This window comes from Mus caroli, unplaced genomic scaffold (genome assembly GCF_978045245.1).
Source record: "Mus caroli unplaced genomic scaffold, Mus_caroli_1 scaffold_13, whole genome shotgun sequence".
NCBI classification, from domain to species: domain Eukaryota; kingdom Metazoa; phylum Chordata; class Mammalia; order Rodentia; family Muridae; genus Mus; species Mus caroli.
The window spans coordinates 32,899,795-32,920,820 of NW_028227268.1; the positions used below are offsets into that span (position 1 = coordinate 32,899,795).

The 21,026-nt window shown below is 43.3% G+C and overlaps 1 protein-coding gene across 1 annotated transcript in view; it reads left to right on the plus strand.

Moving 5' to 3' along the window:
* The window catches only part of Ankfn1 (ankyrin repeat and fibronectin type III domain containing 1), a 251,159-nt gene that overhangs the window by 91,776 nt on the left and 138,357 nt on the right, over positions 1-21,026 (plus strand). Inside the window, exons 2-4 of the mRNA XM_021177915.2 lie at positions 3,044-3,178; positions 15,114-15,315; positions 18,456-18,666. Of these exons, the coding sequence (XP_021033574.2) occupies positions 15,130-15,315; positions 18,456-18,666 (397 nt within the window). The 5' untranslated portion in view covers positions 3,044-3,178; positions 15,114-15,129. The remainder of the gene's footprint in view (positions 1-3,043; positions 3,179-15,113; positions 15,316-18,455; positions 18,667-21,026) is intronic.

Here is a 21,026-nt window from a genome sequence, read left to right on the forward strand (position 1 = left end):
GCTTAGGAAAACCTAGAAAAGAGGTTTAAGCTGAAACTTCAAGGATGGAGAGGAGTTAACTACTAAAAAGGGGCTGAGCCTCCAGCCAGAACATGGTGTGCAAAGGCCTGGTGTTAAGAAAACATCTGGCAGAGCTAAGGAACCAAAACATTCAAAATGACTGTAAGACTGACTGCAAGTCGGGAGGGAAGGAGTCATTAGGCCAGAGAGATTAAGCAAGCTCAGGAAAAGGATACTGTTTCCATCCAGGATGCTCAGGAAAAGGATACTGTTTCCAAGGTGCACAGGGGATCTTACACCTGTGGGTAACCTGCAGTTGTGTGGCACAGTGTATCTACTTTGCTCAGGGCATGAATAAATACCCATTGAAGAATAGATTAGGGACTGGAGGAGTCCTGCAGCTCCTTTGCCAAGGACCTGGACCCATTGGCCTGACATTGAGTGCGGATTAATTACCATTTACCCCAAATGCTTGGGACTGAAATGTGTCCTTTGGCTTTTGAAACAGTTCTACACATAGAATGAGGCATCCTAGGATGTTGAGGCAAGTCTAAATACAAACTCATTTGTCTCTCATATACCTTACCCATGTAACCTGAGGGTGTTTTAATACAACATTTTTAATAGTTTTAACAGCATGGACTTCTCCACTTGTTGCTGCTGGATCTATATGCAAAATGTGTGAGGTTTTGGGGCATTTTAGACTTCTGATTTTTAGATTAGATGTTCAGCACACTCCCAGAGGTTATGCTACTATGACGAGAGACATCTTGTCATATCCTCTTGAGGGTGCACTGAAGATAGAACTTGTGACACACTCGCCTGAGCCACCGAGCCACCTACCCAGTAGTCTCTGACCTTGATAGAGTTACTCAGAATCATGTGACTTTAAAAGATGGAATCAAAGTAAATCTGTATTCAAGTCAAAAATTTTCTAGATGGCATGGTAAACCTTCCCACCTGGAAATCACTTGCTTTAAACTGTAAAAGAGCAGCCTGAATCCTGGGTGGAAAATAAACAGTTGTCTTGCCCACCTGGACTGGGATAGTCCCAAATTAGATTATTCATAGCAATGCTCCATAGATAGATATAGACAAAGACAGAGAGGGAGGATAGGGCCAGCAAGATGGCTCAGCCTTCCAGCTGAGGTGCCTGCCTTCCCCTAAGCCTGAAGGTCCGAGTTCCATCCTCAGGGCACCTGGAGTGGAAACGAGAGAAAGAACCAAGTTCTGTAAGTTGTCTTCTGACCTCTGCAGGCACTGTAGCATGAACACACATGCTCACATGTGCATACGCATGCACGTACACACACACACACACACACACACAGAGAGAGAAAGAGAGAGAGGCACATTCATACACATACCTCCACCCCTACCTCCCGAACTAAGCTTTTTAAAAGAGAATAAATGTTCTAGAGATAGTGTGAGCTCTAAACTCTCTAATAAGAGTCGAGAAGTAAGACATCTGTGGAAAACCGAGGTGAGCTCTTCCTTTGGAACACCAAGTTGTCTAGTTTTCTGAATCACAGTTTTCTTTCAAGATAACATCTTGTGTGTCCCAGGATAGCCTCTCACTCCCTACATTAACTTGAACTTCTGATCCTCTTGTCTTCACCTCCCAAGTACTGGAATTACAGACGTGTACTGCCATGCCCAGTTTGGTGGGGCCCTGAGGAGGGAAGTGCAGGTTAGGCAAGCCTTCCACCCACTGAGATACATCCTCAGCCCCTTCTGAGTCACCTTCTTACCTCAAATCCCAGCTCCCAAACCACCCGCCACTTGTCAGAGTGAGCTGGCAGGCGCCAGGATGTCTCCAGAAAGGGAAAGGTTTTTCATGAATACGATATGCCTTGCATAGGCATATTATCTTAGGACATGGCCAACCCCAAATTAACACTCTATCTCTCTGCTTATGACCAAAAGGTGGTCTTCTGATTCACTAGAGACTCGTATTCAAAATTTAGAGGTCGGTTTGTCTCCAGGAATAAAGGACAAAGCAGACAGGAGTGTCTAATCAGAGTTCGAAATTATATCTGAAGTCACTGAAGCATCAGCTAAGCAATCATTTGACAGACAGAGTACCTGAATAGAGCTTTGCGAAGATCCATAATGCTGTTGCTAGGTTAGGACTCGTGTGTGTGTGTGTGTGTGTGTGTGTGTGTGTGTGTGTGTTTGAGACATATGAGCTCTTCAGGCAGCAGGGCTTCCCTACCGTAACCAATATGTGCAAAGGTCATTGCACTATTTATTTCAGAGGGAGACATATGAGAAGCCTCCTTGTATGGCTTTCTAGGAAATCCATGCTTTTGTGTTGTGTTAGTCATGTGAAGCACAGCCCTGGGGAAGGAGCCAGGTACACCCATATGTGGCTGGCACAAGAAACAGCATTGGAATCTTCTTCATGAGGCTAAGCCTCATGGGAATCCTAAGCCCCGTGTTTGCTGACTACTGTTTCACTCCCACTCAAAACCGTGCCTAAGATGAGCAGCCTCAGTTCTCTTAAGGGGGCCCCCTCACTCCTAACAGAAGTATAGAGGAGGGAGGGGATGTGGCTGCCACCTGTGTGCTCCTGAAGTCCGGTAGCTGTGGGAGCACGTCTTTGAAGGGGCTCTTGAGTCACAGGTGATAATTCTTCCCCTCCACTAAGGTGGTGCAGAGCTCATGGCTGCCTCACTGTCCCTTTGTGAACCTGTGAGTGACAGTTGAATTTGATTCAGTATTGTGTGCCCTGAAGCTTGTTGCTCCTGAGTGCCATTCTGAACGGTCCTTGCAGATACAATAGGCTAAACACACACCGAAGTCATGGCCCCCTTTTATCACACACACACACACAGACACACACACACACACACTTGAGAAATCCAGCCATCCCCCACTGCAGTCCTGAGAATATACCTAGACTCTAAGCCAAGCTGTCTCCCTCTCCCCGCCTCTGCCCATGCATCGCTCCTGCTTTTATTTCGCTTTAGAAGAAGCTTAGTGATCATGGACTTCAGCTCTTGCCTGGAGTGATCCTGTTCGCATTTTATTCTTTGCACAGAATAGGAAGGAGGTTCGCTTGCTTTGCGCAGAGGCTGAGCTACAGGAGAAAACAGAGCCAATGTGATTTATTGAATGAAAGCACTGGACACTTACCAGCAACTTGTTCCTCTGCTGCCTCGAAGAGCTTAAGCTGGTAAGTCAAATTTATTGTTCTCTTTCTCCGTGTATAAATGTGGGACTTTCTCTGGCATTGATGAGTTTTTAAATGTGCTTGTGTTAGTGTGATTTAAATTGTGTGTGTGTGTGTGTGTTTGTATGTGTATATGTATACTTATATGATGTATATGTATACAATGTATATGATGTATGTATATATATTAATGTGTGCATCTTCCAAAGTTCACTGCAGGCAGTCCATGAAGAGTGTGACTAGGCATATACATAGCTGTCTGAGATAGTGCACACACTGCCCTGTGGAACAGCCAGGAGCAGGGTGGGGAAGGCCCATTTCTGACAAGTGGACATTCTCCTTGCAGCAAGCTCAGTCACATGAAGTGCTTGCATAACCAGCTACCGTTAGCTATTAAAATAAATCATCATTTTGTGGTAGAGATCATTTTTTACTCAGGTTTCTGAATGTTTCGCAAAAATACCTGTTGGATCAGGTAAAGTGGGCCCCACCATGCTGCTGCCTTTGGAGCTAGCTTGCAGGATAAGCATGCAGAGCCTGAGATCAGAGCTCTGTCCATCTTGGGCCAGCCTGCCCATAAACCACATGAAGACTGCTGGTGAGGATCACATGATAGTGAGGGTCCCTGCCAGAGTAACACAGTGGGTGTGCATTTGAGGTCTTGCTTGACTCTTTGTCTTTTCTTTATTCCACTAAGATATCTGGTTGATGGGGAGGCTTCTAAGTGGGGCGCTGTAAATGTCTGGTTGCCTGTGTTGGTTATTGGTATGTCCATGACCACAAGGAGTACCACTGATACTTAAAGACGAGTCAGTTGCCCCACTGGCTTCTGAAAAGCCCCATATCTACTTGCCTTCCCCATTTCCTAAACAAGATATGAGCTGACCTCTGCAGGGGTGGAGAAGGGGATGGAGAAAGCTATTGCTTTTCCTACTGACTTTAGTTGGTCCCCTTAGTCTTGTTTGCCTGGCTACCCCAAGGCTTGATGGCAGCCTCAATCCATCTCTGGTGAATTCAGAGTCCATATAAATGTCATAGAGTTTAATGTCTCTGGTGCACTCCCTCTGCTGTAGATCCCTGGCCACTCGAATGAAGTTGTGGCCTCAGGTGCTGACAAAGATGGATGGTGTTAGAACAGAGAACAGCAGGATTCTTCAAATAAAAACCAAAGTCAGGAAATCTGAGAGATGGGTGAGGCCCCTTCCAGTTGAAAGGATCCCCAAGCTACTACTCCATCACAGAGAAAAGTCTTCCTCCCAAGTGACTGTCACTGTTTCACAAATGATGGCATAGGAGATCGAAGGAGACAGGGTTGCCTACCGGTTATACAACTGGTAAGATGGCAAGGGAGGAGAGTGTGTTTACTAATTCCCATATGCTGGAAAAATCCCTTGGGCTCCCTAGATCTCTGCCTCTCTATTCCCCCCATTCCTGGCCATTTTGAAGTAGACATGCTAAGCTTGGTTACCATAACCACAAAACACTGCTTTCATCTCTGTCCACAGTGCCCTTGTTCATACCATCAGAGACGCAGAGGGCATGCATGTGAGGACCCGGGGATCTGTGTCTTTTCCCTCCTCTGAGGGACACAGAGGCCCCGGTAAGAAGTATGACTGCGTTTAGTGGAAGAGAGAACAGAGCCAAAAAGTTAAACTTGAAGAAACTCAAATTTAAATAAATAGGGCATTTCTTCAAAAAAATTTTTTCAGTTGGCAGTAACTGATTTTCTATACAGGTGATTCCAAAATCTGAAGTCTTAAGTTTTTTAAAAAGAAATATGCAGGTGTTTTACGGTGGGAGGACGGCAGGTGTGGGTATAATCCATGTATAGAACTTACAACTTTCAGCTGTTTGGTTACACAGTGTTGCCATCTATAAATGCACCAGAGTGTGAGGAGTTCTCAAAGGCTATTCTGGCCTCCATTAAACTGTCCCAGCCCAGTAAACTGTTAATACCTCTGATATTAAGGTAAGTGTAGCTATTTCTGTGAAGATTGTGCATTGCTAGGTATTTCTGTCTTTTGGAAAGTACATTCTCAAAAGGAGTAACTCATTGGCCATTGATCCCTTCCCAGATATGAATGTATTATTTTAACCTCAAGGGTGCCCAGTTGATGGATGATTATCACATCAATGATTCTGATTTCTATTGACCTCACTCCAGCCTTCATATGAGCTGCCTTTATAGTCCCCTCGCTCTTGATCAGAAAAGCGAGTAATGTTTCGGTCATGAGTTTCCCTTCCTTCCGTGGAATCCTTGAAGATAACCTCTAGATCAATGGTTCTCAACTTTCTTAATGCTATGACATTAATACAATTCCTCATGCCGTGATGAACCCCAACCATCAAATTATTTCATTGTTACTTCACAGCTGTAATTTTGCTACTGTTATGGGTTGTACATACGATATTCAGAATATCTGATACTTGACCCCTGCTAAAGGGGTCGTGACCCACAGGTTGAGAACCACTGATCTAGATTCCCTATAAAGATTTCAGGGTCACATGGAGAAGAACAGATTATCTTTCCCTCTGTGAAATCCACATTTTGGCACAGGTGGAGAAATAATCTTTAATAGGGACACACTTTGTGTTTGTTATTCTAAAGATGAATATTGGAGATGGCTGGGAACTACTGCAAATGTACTTTGTGTAACCAAAACCTTAGGTTAAGTATATATTGCCACAAAAAAGGAGGGGGATCATCAAAAAATATCCCACAATGTTCTCTCTTAGAGATATCTCTCTCTCATCTTTTAATTCATTCCTTATTATTTTCATGTTTTTGTGTGTGACCCACTAAATTAAATTAGGGTTGCCTGGCTCTGCATAGGCAGGGGTTGTATTTAATTGAGCTACAACAATTTACCTGTGCCTACACCACTGAGGAAGGAACATGACTCCACCTACCTGAGCAACCATTAACCTTTAGGATACCTCAGGCATGGAGAGATACCTCAAGTGTGATACCCTCTCGGTGATGGAGAGTTGATAAACCCTGTCATAGGCAAGTAGCCACTGCTCCTGTGAGTTCATCCGTACAACAGCATGTCGTGGAGAAAAGACAGCTTCTTTCACCACCCCTTCCCACCTTCTGGATCTTACATTACTTTCTGTCCATTGTGCGTGACTTGGAGAAAGCAACCGTTTCCTCAGTCATAAGGATTCTCCATGTTAATCACCACCCACTTCACACCGAAGCTTTCCTGAGCAAGGCTGAGAGCTGCACTAGTCTGTGAGGATGCACAGGAAAGAGCAGACTGTTTGACACCATGTCCACATAGCAAAGTAGCAGTAATAGGTTTCCCACTATGGTTTGGGACCTCCTCGGCCACGGGCTCTTGAACAGATTCGCAGTACTGGGCATGCAATCTTCTTGTGTAGTGGCTTTACAGATCCAACCAGAAGGCAGTTGGTAACCCCTACAGTCACGAGCTCTCTGGCTTTTTTCAAGAGATTCATACAGGGATCTAACATCCCTTCCTTTGCAAGTAACCTTCGAGCTGCCACCAAATGCAAATCTCAACTTTTAAAGAATGTGTGTTTTTACTTTTAATTGGCATGTACTAACTGTACACATGTACTGACTACAGTGCGAAATTCAAATGTGCATGTGCAATGGCAAATGATCAGATTAGGGTAACTCAGGCATCCATCCCTTAAGGGTGTCTGGTGTCCCTTGCTACGTAGCTTAATGTATTGGCTCCTTATCACGTGTGTAGGACCCTGAATGTCTCTGCCCTGCTACCTCTCCAGGCTACTTCCCTAAGGTCCACATATACAGCACCTGATGAAATGCACCACTGAGCATGTCAGAGCTCAGTGGCTTTCCGTTCCCTGCCTCCAGCATGTTCTACCAGCCCAGCCCATATCCACATCCTCTCCTATCTCTACCTCCTGACCTGAGCTTGTGTATCTGGAGTTTCATTTCCACTCTTGCTAATTAGTTCACATTCGTCATTCAAAGTCATTTTCATGAGTCACCTTCTTGGACCCATTTTCCAGTCTCTCTTTTCCCGTGGTCACTTCTTGCTGCTCACAATGCCAGCCATTCACTTCTCTATCTTGGGTCTTTTAAGGGAAATGTTTAGAGGTTAAGCACTCAGATATTGATCCACATTGCTTGCATTTGAATCCTAGATCTGCCGTTTAACTGATCCGCAATGTATTGCTACTAATATATCAATAATAGTTCTGCCCTCAAATGGCTATTAAGGGTCCCGAGACATTTGTGTATGTGAAAGTCATGCAGCAGGCTAGATGCTTATGTCCCTTCCTACTGAAGATGATGGAATCCTAACCCTACACTTAACAGTGTAAGGACATGCAGGTGATAAGACCAGGAAAGCAGAGCTCTTCTACTTGGGGTTTCTCTAAGAGACCTCGGAGAGACATCTTGACTGTGTTACTGCAAGGACACAAAAAGAAGGCTGTGTGTATGAACCAGAGAGCAGGGCATTGAATCTATAGGCATCTTGGCCTTGGCTTTCCCAGCCTCTAGAACTGAGAGAAATCAGTTCCTGTTGCTTGTCAGTCACTCCATCAGTTAGTTTGTTAGTCTTGTACACAGCAGCAGGAATTGACTGAGGCACACATGACTCTACTGCCCAATTCTCCCCAAGGGCTGGAGAGTTTGTGCTGTCGTTCACTGGCACATAATTCCATAGCCGTGTGCTCGTCTCGCTGTCTTTACTTCTAAGCTGTGAGCACTCTGGGAACAACAGCTCCAGTAACCACTTTAATTTGTGTAGGACTTGCCCTGGGTTTGTGTTGAAAGTCTTGCACGCTGTGCTTCTGCAATTCCAGGAAATCTGACAGTCCATGACTGTGGAAGATCGTTTCTACATTCTCATGAGCTCCCAGGGCCACTCAGAGGACGCCTAGGCTGCAGTTAGATCATCTGTACATATATTTTGAACTACAGAGACACCATTAATTGGTCTTCAGCACATTCTCCAAAACTAAACGTCAGGGACAGCAATATGGATTTGTGGATGAAGGTACCTGCAAGTCATGATAACATCAGTTCAACCCTTAGGTCCCACTAGTGGAAGGAGAGAACCAACTCCCAAAAGTTGTCACTGACCTCCACAGGTATGCTGTGCCATAAGCACATGTCCACTGCATGTACACACATGAGCATACCACACATACACACACACACACAAATAAATATAATTTGGAAAAGGTTTATAAGAACTTAAAAATCAGTGTTCCTCGTGAGTCACAACTGACATTTCATATTTCATCTCAAAGGGCACAGGGACTAGAAAGGGAGCCCCACAGTTATATGTCAATACTGTAATAGAGTTGGCCACCCCTTGGCAATCAAAGGCACACCTGTCATGTTAACAGTGAGTGGAGAATAGAAGGGGTCAAGCTTTCTTCAGTCTAGTGACAGGCAGGTTGAAGCCAGAAGGTCCCCTAATTCACATCACAGCCTAAAGAACAACATTTCCTGATCAAAAATGCCCCCTTTGCTGAGCACATCTGACCCCCTCAGCTATTGGGAATGACTAGAGCTCTAGTTTCAAATATGCCGGGTCTCGAAACTATTTCTCATCCAGGCTGACTCAGACTGCTTCAAAAAGGACAATGACACTGAAAACTTTCCACAGCCAAGCTCCAGTGGCACATGGATTCATAACTAGGACAAGAAGTCCTGACTTTGGAAGCAAGGGCAAGCATGGAGAAACTGCCAGGCAGCCAGGCTAAGCTACCTTAGCGACAATGGTAGTAGAGCCAGGCTAAGCCACCTTAGCAACAGTGGTAGCGGAACTGTTAGAAGCACGGGCTTTGGAGGTCAGAGGTCATAGACTGAGAGGGTCAGAGTTTACATCCTTCTGTTTGTAAGGTCCTGGATAAATTACCTAGCCTCTCTGGAACTCGGTTTCCTTGCTTATAAAATGAAAATAAATAACCATTTCTCAGTCTTTTAGCTAAGCTCAAGTATAAAATGAAGATAAAATGATAGTACCGGTATCTGGACAGAGTTGTTTAATGTGTTTTATCTCCATCTACGAAAGCACGGCTTGAATGCTCCATTTTATATTGGGAGATAAAATTCATGCCATCCAAGTCAAAGACGAAAGGGAAACAATAGAAATGAGGGGGGGGGGAACCAAAAGTGTTGGGCTTCCGCTTAGCATACTCAGAGCCTCATGAGTAAATCATGTGGAGGCTCGGAAAGATGGCTCAGAGGATACAGAGCACAGGCTTGTTCTTCTGGAGGTCTGGGGTTCAAGTCTCAGCACCAGCGTGGTAGCTCATACTGGCTATGAATTTCAATTCCAGGGGGCTCTCATGACCTCTTCTGACCTCTGTGGGCACCAAGCATGTACATGATCTGTTATATGCAAGAAAAACCTATATTCGAGCACATGAGCCAATGGGGGCCACTCTCTTTCAAACCATTAGACACGGTTCATCAGGAACTCCCAGGGCAGCCTGTAGTGTGGAAATAGAGATGAATTATCTATCTCCTGAGGACTGACCACCTCTTGTTTCTTGGTGGCCTAATTTTGTCAATTCTAGACAGTGTCCCTGAGGCCACTACTGTCAGAGTGAACATGATGGAGACCCACACCCGAGGAAAGGTATTTGGTAGAAATCCCACAGATGTGTAAGGAAGCAGCAGACCCCAAGCCACAGGCGGCCATGGAGTCTGTCTGTGGATGATCCTCTCTGCAGCCTACCTTGTCACTTCAGGCCTGTCACTTTTGCTAGGCAGTCCCATTCTACACGTAATCACACAGACTTCATGGATCTCCAAAGCAGAGTTCAGATAAAGCTATAATATTTCAAAGAACAGTAGTTTTTGATAGTACCAATTTGTGGATTATTTTTGTGACTTTCACTTTTAGTGTTTCCTCTAAGAAATGTTATTCTGTCCAAATTCAAAGCACACTGCCTGTTTTCATCTAGACTGTTTACAGTCTTCGCACTTACATTTAGATCTATGGATCAGCCAGCACAGGGCTGGCTATGCAAACATGAGGAACAACATTTAGATTCCCCAGAATCCATGGAAATGCTGTGTGGGCATGGTGGACCACCTTCACTTCCAGCCCAAAGGGAGGTCAAAAGGATCCCTGAAGCTACTGACTAACTGGACTAGCCAAAACATCAACTACAGTTCAGTTGTGAAGTCCCAATCTATCTAATAAGACAGATCGTGATAGAAGACTACTCCCGTCAACAGCTCAGTCCTACACACACACACACACACACACACACACACACACTCACAGAGAGAGAGAGAGAGAGAGAGAGAGAGAGGAACCCACCCATGTGTGAACCTACAGCTACACAAACATCACATACCAACACCTACAATTAAAAAAAATCCATGATTTATTTCAAAGTAGCTTTTTCACGATGTGAAGCTGGGGTTGGGAGTGTTTTTGTTTCTTACCCATGGTTATCCCAGTGTTGCAGCACTGACAGGAGACTGTCTTCCCTATCTAATCACTTCAGTGCATTTTCCAAAAGCCAATGACTCTATGTGTTCAGATTATTTGTGGGGCCTCAGTTCTATTTCATTCATCAATGTTGCTCTTCATACTCCATTGTCTTTATCTATATAGTGATTCTAAAACTGACCTTGCAAGCCTTCGCCCATGTGGCTTTATAGAGAGTCTTAGAACCAGGAAGTAGAAGTCATCTAGTTATCCTTTTCAACATTATTTTGTTTTCATTAGATCCCTTGCTTTTCTCTTAAAAAAAAATGTCACTACAAAATTACCTTTCAGCTGGTATTTTGATTGGGGTCGCATTTAGTCATTCCATGTGATGTTGACTATAACTTCATATTAATTACTATGACCACAGAACCTGACAGAAATGAGAGGTGGGAGCTCTATGTAGGCTCTCTGGGGGCTTCAGCCCATCACACTGGGAATGTTCATGGCCAAGGAAACGTGAAGCTGAAGTTCTTGGCCTCGTGGCAGACCATGAAGCTGAGAGTAAGACAGGAAGCAGAGGCTTAGTGGAACCTTCGAACTTCCACCAGCGAAGACTCACAGCCTTTCCAAATAGTGTCAGCAACTAGGGACCTCATGTTCAAAACAGAATCCTGTGGGGAACATTACAAAACCAACATTTAACCGGGTCTTTATTCATTCTCTGCAGTAAAGAAGTTCCCTTAAGAATCCCTTAAGTATCCAGTTGCACTTCCAACTGGATTCTGTGTATGGTAAATCCAAATGCCTTCTTGCATCTATCAAAGCGACTATGCATTGTTTCCTCTTCTCCTTAGCATAAGTTGGTTTATCTTGAAATGTGCTGATATTCTGTCTAACGTGTGTTGTGGAGTTCCAGTGAATTTTTCATTTCAGTCATTATAGTTTTCAGTTCCGGGATGTCTACTCTGTTCTGTTTCATGATTCAATATCTTTAATAGTGTCTTAGTTTAGTGAGATATCCTTCTCGCCATACCTCTTAGGCCTGATTCCCTTTAGCTCTTTAAAACACACTCAAAATGGTTGGAGGTTTTGCAAAATAACAGTAACACTTGGCTTCCTTGTGGGCAATGGTGATTGACCTGTTTATCTTCTCAGATGTGATGTGGTTTTTATTTATGTCACACAATTTTCTGCTGAGAACTAGGTGTTTTAATAATTATACAATTACATAGCAACTATGAAAACCAAATTCTCCCATGTCCCCAGCATTTATTGCTGCCTAATAACTTCAGAACTTAAATCTGTGATACTTATATTTTTGGAATATACAGCCATTGACATCCCCTGCTTGGTTTTAACTGAGTGGCAGAGGTGGAACAGAGATGACCTTAAATGCCAAGAATCAGCAAGTCTCAATCCCGCATACGTTTGGGAACACTGCCAACATTCCACAAGGTAGTGGCAACTCTACCTTAATCTTCATCTTCTGCTTTCACAGAGCCTCCCAGTTAAACAGAGAGGGGCGATCAGGAGCCTCTCATACACTTCTTTCCTACCTTGCTCCCATCCCTAGGCATGAACATGCTCTGCTAGACTCCCAGTAATATGCCAGAGCCTTTCAAATCCCTTTGTTTCTAAACCATTCCCAAAGTTGAGAGCAATTTCAAATATTTGTTTAAAAAAAGTCGATGTCCACTAAATAACTACCACAAAAATAAACACTCTAGAGGAAGAGGCTCGTTGCTCTTAGGGGGGAGCTGCAAGTCAAACAAAAATGACAAGCATTCTGAGTGCCTCTCCGAGGGAACAACCAGACAGATCAAATAAAGATACTTCTAAGGGGTGGAAATGAAATGTTGAAGGACCACCAACCCCATGGTCCCTCTTCAGTGGATCACAGTCTCATGTATTTTAATGAGGTTTGATTTTCAAGGCAACCGAAAATTGGGGACAGTGAGAATGGAGGCTGTAACCAAGCTTGATTTGTGTACTGGATTCAGCTCTTCACCTTAAATAGGCAACCCCTTTTGTCTAATGTTTCAGTTTGTTAGTTTTTTGTTTGTTTGTTTCACCTTCCCCTCTAAGACCTGAGAGTTCTACCTTCTGTTTTCATTTTTGTACACCTGAATATAAAAATGTAAATTTAAAATAGCTACATTTGCATTTTCTATCAAGATTTTAAAAAAGCAAAGTACAGAAAAATTAACCAAAGGCCATGTTAAAAGCCTGTAAGAAAGATGAGTGATGATTCTGTATCATGGTGTCTGTGGTTTTGCAAAAAAATACTTGGGGTAACTTCATAGTTGCTGCTATTTATTGCTAGGCTACAGTGCATCAAAAGAGATAACAATTTTCAATCTTCACAACTTTTTACCCAATGTTCTCTTATCTATTTGCATATGATAAATAAGATCAGAGTGTTGAAATAAGGCACCCGAACCCACATATGCTGTAGATAGCAATGTCACCAGTCAAGCATGAGTTTATCCAATCCCAAAGGTTGCCCCTTTGCAGAAGAATGAGAAACAAGAGCATAGTTAGTTGGTGGAGACATTCATACTCATAAGGATAGACAACAGAAATTTCCCCTCCCCCCTTGATATTTAAAATATCAAGGAAAAGAAGAGAACACAAAGATGGAAGGAAGCTCGAAGAGCAGAAACACGATGAAGAATAGCCTGGAAGGAAGAGACAGCTGGGGAGCATGGGGCGGAAGTCAGAAAGGCAGAGAAAGTCAGCCTACATTGACAGAAGGGAACAGATGGGAGATGAGCAAGGACAAAGGGGGACATGTGGGTAGGTGTCATCAGTTAGAGGGCAAGTAGCCGGAATTTGATCAAATGACAGGAATTTATTTACGGGACTCCTGGGCATTGTGGGAGATACAAAAGAATGTAGAGTTATTTTGGGAAGGCTAATGATGTAGACAAGACAGATGGCTTGAACTAGGGTGTTAATGCTGAAGGAGAAGGCTGGAGACAGAAGGCAGAAATAAAGAGGTTAAAGCAATCCCCCACGTGATAGCCTGTGTATGAATCTGGAGCTTTGTGAAAAGTAATATTAAAGAAAACCCTGTAGCTGCTATTGAGTCAAAGATAAAGAATCAGTAGATGGAGAAGAGAGGTGATAAATCACCTAACTGTTCTGCTTCTGCTTTAAAGACAATTAAAATGTTACTGAAGGTATGTAAACCTGCCCTCACATAGGCAATGCCATGTGACCCCTGTCTAACATAAGTCCATCTATGCAGCGAAGTCTGGGTAGGAGCTGATGGGCATAAATAAGACTAAATCGGGATCAGCCACCTTTGTGTCTTGGAAGACGTTTCAAGTTCGTTTGAAAAGGCGCCTAAGGACATTTAAATGCCATGATGGTGGTATTCCATTCGTTGGAGAGAACATCAATCAAGAGAAGACGGTATTAGCAGCCCAAGTGTAAGATGTCATTCAAAATGTGATAGAAGGTGGTAGTGTTTTGTTTTGTTTAGTCTTGTCTTGTTGTTTTGCTTTTTCAGAAAGTTCAGGGGTCCATGCCCCAGGGGCTTCAGGGAGCAGAGCGTACTTTGCACACACAGTGTACAGGCTAGCAATTCCATTTTTACATTTATCCATCTGATACAATCATACACTAGGCAACCGCAGACTTTCTAGCTTCCAGATTTCTATAGCAATATCCAAATTAATGGTGGATAGATTTTTGAAATGATATCCTTGACTTCCCAGAAATTGACTTCAGGTGTGACATGAAGAGGGTGGGGATAGGGGTACTAGCCATGGTCAAATACTAGTTGAAGAAAGTCAAGAATAGATGGCTCCCACCCAGAGTATCCAAGGGAAGCAGGGTCAGTCGGTCCTATAGAAACTATAGAGCACACTGGAGTGTTTAATCAAGTGGATGCAATTGATTGCTACTCCAAGAATAGGTGGGCGTGGGGGTGCAGAGAAGAACCACACTTTCTTATCCATCAATATAGGTCAGTACCTAGAAGGAGGGATGTTTTAAAAGTAGCCTCAGCCGGGCATGGTGGCGCACACCTTTAATCCCAGCACTCGGGAGGCAGAGGCAGGAGGATTTCTGAGTTCGAGGCCAGCCTGGTCTACAAAGTGAGTTCCAGGACAGCCAGGGCTACACAGAGAAACCCTGTCTCAAAAAAACAAACAAACAAAAAAAAGTAGCCTCAATTTCATATGGCTAAAGCTTACACACACTCCCTAGATACAATCTTGTGATACTTTTCCAATTGGGTAAGATACCAAGGGTTTTAAGTTTTTGTGTGTAAATGGATACTTTGTACAGTAAATGGGATTCTCATTTCCTTCTTGCCTCCAAGCAGCTCCGGGGCCAGAGAGACGCTGCTTCCTTCTCCAGGATTTCCACTTTCTCCTCTAAAGCAGGAAAGAGCTGGGGTTGGTGGTCTCTGCAGGCCTTCCCAGCTGGAATATGACATTTGAGGCTGAGCTTTGCAGATGGGGCAAGGAGGTGGTAGAGTTCTCTGTTGTATATAATCACCACGCACGCCCTCTTCCTCTTCCTAGGAACTACTGCTCGAAAATGACCCAGCAAATGCAGAACTTACATCTTTCCCAGTCAAAAAAGCACAGTGCTCCATCGTCTCCCAATGCTGCCAAGCGACTGTACAGGAACCTCTCGGAGAAGCTGAAGGGCAGCCACTCGTCCTTTGATGAGGCCTATTTTAGAACCAGAACGGATCGGCTGAGTCTCAGAAAGACTTCTGTGGTAATAGAACTCTTTCTACTGCCATGTCAGCTCCATTGTTCAACAATTTAGTGAATGTTTCATTTTTACACATAAAGTCCACCAAGACAGGAAGTGTGTGTGTGTGTGTGTGATATCATACTACGTTTGGATGAATTGAAGACCTTTCCCCCTTCTTTTCTTAATGTTTTTCCCTAATATGTTTTTCTTTCGCCACCAGACCAAATAAATCTCCAAAATCTTCAGTTTGAGAGCACAGAGGTGTGGACTTAGGGGCAGATTGCTGGCCGAGGATGCATAAGGTCCTGGGTTTAACTTAAGGCCCTAGCAATGCTTCTACTGTTCACATACATGAACACACATGTGCTCAGATTGACAAGTATGGAATCTTTCAGATTAAATGGATGTTCTGAGAGCACCAGTGCTCATTTAAATAATAGTATTAAAATCATTTGTAGGGTTCTAATGTATATGTGATATATATATATATATATATATATACACATATATATGTATATTTAATTATATGTATATGTATATGTACATGTATGTGTATATATATATATATATATATATATATATATATATATATATTTCACATACTTTCCAGGAGCATTCAAAATCAAATCCAGGCATAGAATTCTATTTATCATATAATGGAGAGAGGACAGACAAGACAAGGCCAGCAAAAGATAATAGGTGGAAAACCAAACACGTATACCAAAATGTACCAAACATACTCCGTGAAATGCAGCATTACATTTCCTTTTGAGTTCCCAGGCAGTCACGGCAGACCAGGAAAAACAATCAGGTATGACATGCCCCCCATTAGTTCATAATGAAAAGTGTATCAGTCCATCAGGAAAAATTAATATCTTCCTGTTGCTAAATTGCCTGCCCTGTGTAGCTGTCGTGGCAATTGGGTCATAGCAGGCAGCATACAGAGTACATTACAGATGTTCTTGGTCCTTTTCTGCAATGGCTGTGGGTCAAAGAGGCAGGCAGATATTCACATGGACAACTAGAGTATTTTTGCAAGAAGGTAAGGGCTATGTTTGAGATCAAAGCAGAAGTAAGGCCTGTCCTTCCCAGATAGAAGCAAAGTTAGAGTTTGCAGGAGGAAATAACTTAATGGGGATAATAAACCTGGCAGACTAGAAATTAGAGACACTAAGAACCATAGATTAAGGCACACTGGAGACAGGGCAACGTTTTGATTTTGGACTCATATGTTTTCTAATACGGTTCCTTGTTTTCTTGGGTGCATCTTCTGGGAGGGCTTAGCTGGGTAAGCATCAGAGGCCCTTCGGTTTGGCAGACTGTAGAAAAGCCACTGTTCTATTCAGTACAGTGTCTTACAGCAAGAGAACAGCATACCTCAACAGCCTTCTCCTCTGGGTCCCTGTTGTCAAAACAAGCATTTTCATAATTGCCTTGTATTTTCCCCAGGTTCCTATGGCTGCTCTGCACTCAGCCCAAGCTGACTCGCAAGTCTTGCAGAGGGAAAATCAAGTCTTGACAAGGCTAAAAATAAAATCTTCCTGCCTAAACATTTGGTCACTGACGATCCTCCACATATTAATCAGATCCCAGCACCAGGTCAAAGCCAATAGCATTCCAACATCTCTAAAGACAAAGTAATTCTTAGAGAAATAACACATAAATATTGAAGTAGGATATGTCTCCATCTTCTCTGGCGAGCTACAAAAAAAATAGTATTTGTGAATATCCCAGAGATCTTTTTTATTTATCATTAATTTTTAAGAAAAAATTTCCAAAGAATCATATTGTCCCTTTTTTTCTATAAGTGATTTGTATTTTGTAAATATTCAAATCCTGGTCCTCTTAAACAATTAGCCACTTGCCACTGTAGCTTTCCTAGGAAAACCACTTCAACCTCTCCCCTCAGCTTAAAAATTATGTAATAGTCAGGAGTCTGAGCTAAGAAATGGTGGGATTGTAGCAGCCAGGTTATGTATTAATGATTTTTTGTGTGTGAATGTGACAAAACCACTTGACAGTGACACCCTAAGGAAGGAAGGCTTTATTGGGGGTTATGGCTTAGAGTCCATTGCCACCTGGCCTCATGCACTTGGCAGAAAGACCTTCAGGACACCAATGTATGGCAAAGGCTCCTCTTTAGACCTTGGTGGATGGGAAGCAGAAAGGTATACAGGAAGAGACCTAAGCAAGACATATGCCCAGTGACCAATGACATGCTCCCAGTGTCCAATGACGTGCTCTCAGTGACTTGCTTCCTCCTGCTAAGCCCCATCTCCACCCCTTCACTGCCTTCCAATAAAGCTGCCACATTAAGAATCCATAAAAGTTTTAATCCATCGACTAGATCAGAACCCTTGCGATCTAATCGTCTGTAGAAACACCTTGAAAGATAAATCCAAAGGTCTTATTCAATAATCATCTGAGCATTTCTTAGCCCAGTGAAACTGATGGTAGTAATCAATCGTACTAAACTAGACTTACAATTATAGGCATCATGAGTCTACAAGCAATGTAGGGAATTGACAAGCAATGTCTATATTTTAGGAAGATTACTCTCTTAACACTATAGAGTCTGGGCTGATGACCAAAACTAGTCGATAAGATAAGGGATAATAACACCTGAGGATGGAGAAGGAGGAAAAAAGTTGACAGAAACAATCAGAGTGAACTATGGATACAAAGTAGCCATAATTAAAACGACCTGTCCCCACATTATCTACCCCTCTGTTCCTCAGCTGCACTGTGCAGCACATTACCCCAAAGGTAAAGTGAAATTCAATAAAATACATTTTAACATGATTAAAGGCCCTGAGAGGAGCTACAGCAAACAAAGGAATCAGTTGGCTTAATCCAGTGTTTAAGAACATCTCTTAATAATCTAGCAAATAGTCTTCCATCAACAGCAGACTGGCTATAGGGAGCTGATTTTCCCACCAACTTAAAGACTGGGCCATACAATGCAAAATCATCCTATCTCATTCATTGTGTCTATTAGAAATCATGGAAGGACCGGCTGACAGAGTGCTGACTTTGAAGGCCACGTGATAAATGATAGCTCTGTCATCACCCACATGTGTTTGTTCGACCCTTGAAACAATCTCCAAAGTCCTGAGATACTGGCTAGGGCATCGTGCCAACCTGTTTTCCTTCTTCTCCAGAACTTCCAGGGCAACGAAGCCATGTTTGAGGCAGTTGAGCAACAGGACCTAGATGCTGTACAACTCCTCCTCTACCAATATACACCGGAAGAACTAGATCTGAACACACCCAACAGCGAAGGGCTGACACCCCTGGACATCGCCATCATGACCAACAACGTGCCCATTGCGAGGATTCTTCTGCGGATGGGAGCCAGAGAGAGTCCGCACTGTGAGTAAACCCAACATAAAAGCCCATGTCATCCATCAGATCTTTGTTCTATGTCACCAAAGTAACAGAGCAGGAATGGTTCACTAAGTGCAGACACTGAAATCCTTTCTGTATTTCCAAAGACTTTCATGCAAAAATCAGTTAGTGTTTACCCGTCTAAGCACTTAATTGTTCTCTAATGAAAACACAATGAATGGTATTGAAAGGGAGCCTCTCCCGTTCCTGGGGATTTAATCCAAGCTTTTAGGTATATGACATCTTTGAATGATGATACAGAACTGGGAAGCATTTGTCAGAAGCGAATGCACAACTGTTTGTGTCTCTGACTCCATAGTCAGTACTGGGGCTCTACTCAGACACTCAACAGACACCTAGTGCACACTGTCCCTAGTCTAAGAAGGTAGTGGCCAACCACATAAGCTCCATGATCTCACTGGACACTGACATCCCCGTGAAAGAGACTTCCAACAAGCAAATTAATTGATAAATTACAACATAACTTCAAATAGTGGTAAGTATTGTGAAGGAAACAAATGAATAGCTAGCTGTCAATAAAGGAAGGACCAGTTTTCAATAGGATTGGGCAAGAGAGCCATTGCTAATGTGGTGTTGTATGGTATAAGAAATGAACTGTGAGGTGTGGAGTTTGTTGTGGGAAGCATCAGTGGAAAGTACAAGCCCTGAGATGATCAGAAAGGAAGCTGAGGTTCTGGGATAGAGCAAATTAAGACAGGTGACCATGTATAAAGTCACCAAGACCAGGCAGTACAGGGTCTGTAGCCATGTGAAGATGCTCTCGTCTAAAGACTGAGTGTGATGGGGAGGCAATTGTGTGCTCTCTTTTACTTTGGAGGACCACTGTGATGCTCTATGAAAAATGAACAGAGGAGGCAGTTGTAGAGTTGGGACAATCAGTCCAGGGGCTACTTGAAAGAATAGTCCATGGAACTAGTGCCAGTTGCTGGAACTAGCATAACAGTAATGTTGACCAGAGATAGCTATCAGACAGACAAGGGACAGACAGATAATGTAGATGGATAGACAGGTAGTCAATGATAGTAGATAGATTAAGAGCAGATAGATACATAGATAGACAGGGTAGATAATTGGCAGATGGTAGAACCGATAAATGATTGATAAGTGATATAGAGTAGGTGGTAGAGATGATAGGTTGTTGGTAGAACGAAAGGTAACAGATACATAGACAGAATCCTCGGGCCATAAAATTCACACACTTAAAGAATGTGATGTTCTTTTGTAATGCAGAGTCAGGTAACCATCACCACAATGACTTTCAGAATTTCTTCATCACCGTACGAAATCCCCACCCCCTGACTTCTTACTTAGACTTCCTCAACATCCTCAACCCCAGGGGAAATCAACACTCATTTTGTTGTTGTTGCTGTTGCTGCTGCTGCTGCTGTTGCTGTTTTCACCCATTTGCCCCTTCTAGACTTCTCACACAATGGAATACAGTACAGCTAGGTGCTATTGCGCATACTTTACAATGGGGAAACCCTCAGTCCTCAGCACCATGAGATCAGAACTCACATTCCCCTTGGTGCAAACTCTCTGATCCAATGACCACAGTGGCTCAGTGCCATGGTTTTTAGGTTCCCTAGACAACTTACCAAAGTCTAAGTTTTGCTCACGCTGATTTGCTTATTTCTAAGTGGTGGGTCCCAGAAGACTGGAAGATCAAAGGAAGCTAGTACATGATTAGAATTCGTACATCTCAGCTGCCAGATCTCAGAAACCACCACCACCACCACCACCACCACCACCACCACGCAAAGAGTAGGTATTGAGACAGACACGCATATCAGGACACTATTTCAAAAAATCTAAACTTGCCAAGCTCATGTCAAAGAGTATAAGGAGTAGGAGGGGGGGTGCTCTGCAGAAGAGCCGCATGGTCAGAAGGCCACTCCTTCTCAGCAAAATTTGAAGATTCAGATGGAGAACAAAAAGGAGGAAGAAGAGGAGGGGGAGGAGGAGGAGGAAGAACAGCTGAGGCTGAGTGGGATCTCTGCTGCCTTCTGATTCATTTGCAGTAATGTCTGTCCTCAAGAGTCAAAAAGATGGGGGCTGGGTATGGGGAGAGAATTTAGGGTTTGAACACAGAGTGCAGACTAAACCCCATTCTATAAGAACAAGGAGACTATTCGTGTGGATGTTACCACTTCTTGTGCCCTAGGCTGGATGAAACATTAGCCTTCATCACCTGAGACCCTGCAGAAGTATGCATTGTCCCTGTGAACTGTAAGACTCCCGATGTGCCAGAGCCCTTCCATTTATAATTGAGTGTCCATAGGAGCACTCATGTACTGGGCTGGGGATGTGGTGTGGTTAACAGAGTA